General features: G+C 32.5%; 1 protein-coding gene across 1 annotated transcript; it reads right to left on the minus strand.

The window, feature by feature from the left end:
* Positions 1-1,753: 1,753 nt before the first annotated feature.
* On the minus strand, positions 1,754-4,650 carry LOC116010942 (zinc finger BED domain-containing protein RICESLEEPER 2-like). The gene is made up of 4 exons (XM_031250434.1): positions 2,397-4,650; positions 2,228-2,295; positions 1,941-1,973; positions 1,754-1,765 (listed from the first exon to the last, which is right to left on the minus strand). The coding sequence occupies exons 1-4, from the start codon at positions 4,648-4,650 to the stop codon at positions 1,754-1,756; spliced, it is 2,367 nt and encodes a 788-aa protein (XP_031106294.1).
* Positions 4,651-5,309: the final 659 nt, after the last annotated feature.

Genomic DNA, 5,309 nt, shown 5'->3' on the forward strand with positions numbered 1-5,309 from the left:
ATATATATATATATATATATATATATATATATATATATATATATATATATATATATATATATATATATATATATATATATATATATATATATATATATATATATATATGTATATTAAATAACATTTTAATATATGTTTGTATAATTTTTAAGAAAAGAATTATATTTCATACTACTTTATAATTGTTTAATTTGTTTCCTAAGTCTTTTTAGAGAATGAAAATTCGGTGGAACATGAAAATAGCAATCTAGGATAACAGGTTGGGTTATCATCCAATTGAACTCAAAGATATCTGTTTGGAGTTTTTCAAGCATCATTATCTATTCCCTTGAGCATATTAAGTAATGGTTATACTTTTTTTATTTTATTTTCAAAACAATATTGGATTGATACTAAAAAAAAAAACAGTTTTTGTCCATGGTAAATTTTATGTGGTTGCATAAAGAATAAGTCAATCGGGGCCTCAAAATTGTAGTTTGTGATAAATAAAAAAAAATATTTGTACTTTTACTATTAATGTATTTTACAAATATGTTTTTTAATAATTTGTAATTTACTTTAAATAATATTATCTTTTCTTATTCTTATTTTAAAGCAATACTTTATTTTAATTTATATAAAATCACTGTAAAATCATATTTATAGGTTTTTGATCGATACAAATAATGGGAAAGACGGGCAAAAACTAGACAGAGATCTATGAGATTTATAGCATCGACGATTGACAAACCTTTATTTTTCTCTTAATATGATATTTCTTTTGTTTAGATATTGAATATATTTCTTTAGGATGACGATTTTGGCCCTAAAATATTTAAATCCAACAACATTTTGTCGTCAATTTGGTCGGAAGGACCAAAACTGATAAACAATAATAAAGTTAGGCACCAAAATTGAAAAAAAAAAATCAAATTGTGTACCAAACGTGATAAATCTCAAAAGTCGTGGGACCAAAAGTGAAATTAATTAATTCAAAAATAAGTTGTACTTCTACTACTAATGTAATTTACACAGAGGTTTTTAATAATTTATAATTTGTGCTTTCAATAATATTAAATTTTTCTCTAAAAAAAGAAATTTGTCTGTTCTTATTCTCTTTTTACACCAACACTTCATTTTAATTTATATAATATTAGTCCGTGCATCGCACGGGACAATAGCTAGTTGTTCTTAATTGCTGGACATTATTCGATGATATGGTAGAAGGAGGCAAAGCCTAGGACTGTGCATCGGTCGGTTCGGTTCGGTTCGGGTGGGGGTATGGCTAAACCGTGCGGATTTCGGTTTGAAGAACTGAAACCCAAACTGTGTAAATATTTCTTAAAACCCTTCGGTTTTTTGCTATTCGGTTTCGGTCGGTTTGATCGGATATCCGACTAAATTTCGGATTATGCAAAATCAGATTAAATTTAAAAATATAAAGTAATTATAATTACAAACTAAATGTCAAAGTTTGAAAATAGTTACACATTACTACATTAGTACATAACTTACATAACTTACAAGCCAAAGTGCCAAACTGCCAAAATGTGAATAATGTGATCTCAAAATGACATAAGTACAAAACCCAAAAAGGCAAAAACTATGCAGATTGAAATAAGTTTTTCAGAATTACAAATCCACATAAATCATAATCAGTTTTCAGATTTACAGCATGACAATCAAACTACTCCAGTTGTCCAGCATTCAAAAAGCCATCATGAATTCCTGATCCTCCTAGTATTCTACTCTAATAATTAATACCCTTCTACAATTACTCTTCTTCCTGTTAAAACTTAACAAAAATTAGTAACGACATAAACAACAAATCAACAATAGTAATTACTTAATAAATGAGCATATGAGATTATGAAGTATTGAAGTTGGCTCAGCAAGCTTTTTATCCATATCAATTTCTGGATTAAGGGCAAATTGCATCAATGTCACCATGAGCAACATACCAGCTTAATCCTTATTTCAGTATCTGGTGGAATCTTCATCATTGCCATAATATAAATTGCCAAAAATAAATATATCATTACCATAATAAGTTAATAACATTACCACTTTACCAAATAGGCAAATATAGGGCAGCAACTTTACCAACTTACAAGTTAGTAAGTTACCAAGCCTCATCAAGGGCAGCAACTTACAAGTTACAAGTTACCAAGCCTCATTGTCTCAACATCAGAATTCATAGTTAGTTCAATAAAAGATATATCATATAAAGTATAGAGAAGAAAATTACAGGAATTGTTGCAAGTGAAGAACCAGCAGTCCTCCCACCAGATGTACTTTCACCCTCAACATTAAACTCTACAACAAATTAAATAATTACAAGAATGTGAGAATTCAGTTAATTGAAAAAACTGAAATTGAAAGATTGAATTAAAGAATACAGTTAGAGAATCATTTACCTTTCTCAAATCTTTCTAATTCTTCCAGATTTTCCTCAATTGATAGAGGGGTATTTGGCAGCCTAAGCCAATCCTGAGTACAAACCAAGGCTTCCACAATTTTAGGAGTTAAAGAACTCCTAAAAGAATCTAAAACCCTCCCAGATGTACTGAAGGCAGACTCTGAGGCAACAGTTGAGATTGGTATAGCTAAGACATCCCTAGCAAGCTTAGATAGGATAGGAAATCTTGCAGAATTAACCTTCCACCATCTCAATATATCAAATGAATTTTCCTCTTCAACTATTGCCTCAGATAAATAATGTTCCAACTCAGTTTTTTTCCTCCCACCACTTTCCATTCTTTGTTTCTTAATTTGGGACTTCAACCAATGTTGTGGCCTCCCAACTGGGGCAGATGCAAACTGAACAGTCTCAATAAAAGAACCAACAGAACCAGAACCAGAACTAGAACTAGAACTAGAACCAAAACCAGAAACAGAACCAGATTGACGGTAACTGACAGCATAATCATCAAACAATTCATGCAGAGCAGTCAACAAATTCTCAAGGTAAGTTTTGCCTTTTACCTCACCATACATATGATTTATCTGAGTTGGCATATATTCTAACTTGTCCCTGGGGTCTAAAATGTTTGCAAAGAAAATCATATAGTTCATTTTATCTATATCACCCCAATATTTTTCAAATTTTGCTTTCATGTTAGCCCCCATTAGTTTCACAGCCCCATCAGCTTCCACCATGCTTTTCAAGATACAGAACAGATCAGATATCTCAGAAAAAAAGGTATTAGATGTCACATACAAGGACCCTGAAATTCTGATAGTCGTATTAGATGTCACATACAAGGACCCTGAAATTCTGATAGTCATTTCATAGAAACATTTCAACAATGTCACCAAACTGTTCACAGAATCCCAATCATGTAATTCAGGAATAGAATCACCTAAATCAGATTTAAATGAATTGTCACTCTCCTCATAGGCCTCAAACACTTTCTGATATATAACAGCAGACTCCTCATAGGCCTCAAACACTTTCTGATATATAACAGCAGACTTTAACATCAAATAGGTGGAATTCCACCTTGTTGGCACATCAAGACACAAAGAAGATTTCTGCTCAATACCAATTAAGTCTGACAAATCCCTAAATTTCTTCAACCTAGCAGGTGAGTTTCTGACATATCTAACAACCTCCCTAACCTTCTTTACAACAGTATCACACTCTTTCAGACCATCTTGAATAACCAAATTCAGAATATGGGCAATGCATCTCATGTGAAGATACTTACACTTCACAGTAGATGATCCCCAAGACAACAATTTCCTTTTTAAAAAACCAAGGGCAGTATCATTTGATGAAGCATTATCTATTGTCACAGTAAACACATTCCTAAGCCCCCACTCAAGCAAACAAGTTTCAAGAGCTTTTGCAATATACCCCCACTCAAGCAAACAAGTTTCAAGAGCTTTTGCAATATACTGACCCTTGTGTGATGTGACAGGGATAAAAGAGATAATTTTTTTATGTAGCTTCCACTCTTCATCTATAAAATGTGCAGTGACTACCATATAATTGATCCTTTGAATAGATGTCCAAGAGTCAGTTGTAATACTGACTCTTTGAGTGTTTCCCCTAAACAAACACTTCAACTTCAGTTTCTCTTCTTTATAAATGACATGGATGTCCCTACTGACTGTCCACCTAGATGGAATTTTAAACCTAGGACAAGCCACTGCAATAAACATCTTAAACCCTTGCCCCTCCACAAATATAAAGGGAAGTTCATCTATTATAATCATTTCTATCAAGGCTCTCCTAATAGAATCCTGACTAAATACCCAAGTCCCTAACTCTCCCACAGTTGGTTCATCTGAATCAGAGTTGACAACAGCTTGAAATGTCAAAAGAGACTGCCTAGTGTCTTTAGAGTGAGGGTTTTTCATACAACTAAGTATGTGGGCCCTTAAAGATGAAGTACCATGCTTTTTGGTTTGACATTTGTATATCTTTGCACAATAGATACACTTAGCTTCTGTAATAACATCATTAATATCAGACAACCTCTGAAAATGATCCCAAACCTTAGATCTGACCTCAACCTGTTTCCTTTTCTTCTGAGGAACTACAGTAGTAGGCAGCACATTCTGTTGAGCATTTGTTTCAACAGTTTGGGCTTCCACCACTGTTGCTCCATGAACTGAAGAATTGGTAGGTTCAGAGCCAGTACCAGGCATACTGATATTTTCCATCTAAAAAGCTGGAACAATATCAGTATACATAGTAGGAAATGGGAAACATAATACAGATTACAGAATTCCATCAGAATTCCACACTTAAGAGTGTAGCACTAAATAGTGCAACACAATTCCATCAGGCATTCATCAAAGACATTTACAAATGTCTCTAAATGCTCATCATATGGACAAGACAACATATAGCCACATAGCATGCATTCAGCTTCCACATAACAAATTAAAGACAATCAGAGATCATCATTTAGTATTGTAGTCAGTGCTTCCACAAAAACAATAAATCTCATACTCAGAAATTCAGATTTCAGAGCATATAAAATTAAAATCACAACTCACAACTCAGAATTCAGTTTCAGTATTGTAGTCAGTGCTTCCGCCAAAACAATAAATCTCATACTCAGAAATTCAGATTTCAGAGCATATAAAATTAAAATCACAACTCACAACTCAGAATTTAGTATTGTAGTCAGTGCTTCCACAAAAACAATAAATATCATAATCAGAAATTCAGAAAGTCAGTGCTTCCACAAATCACAACTCAATGTCTCAGATTATATCACAAATTAACAATAAATCTCATAATACAATATAATGAATCATTCACAAAATTAAAATAACTAGGGTTGGCGATTTACTTGTTTTCTCACACAATTTCC

This window comes from Ipomoea triloba, chromosome 2, assembly GCF_003576645.1.
Source record: "Ipomoea triloba cultivar NCNSP0323 chromosome 2, ASM357664v1".
In the NCBI taxonomy this organism is placed as follows: Eukaryota; Viridiplantae; Streptophyta; class Magnoliopsida; order Solanales; family Convolvulaceae; genus Ipomoea; species Ipomoea triloba.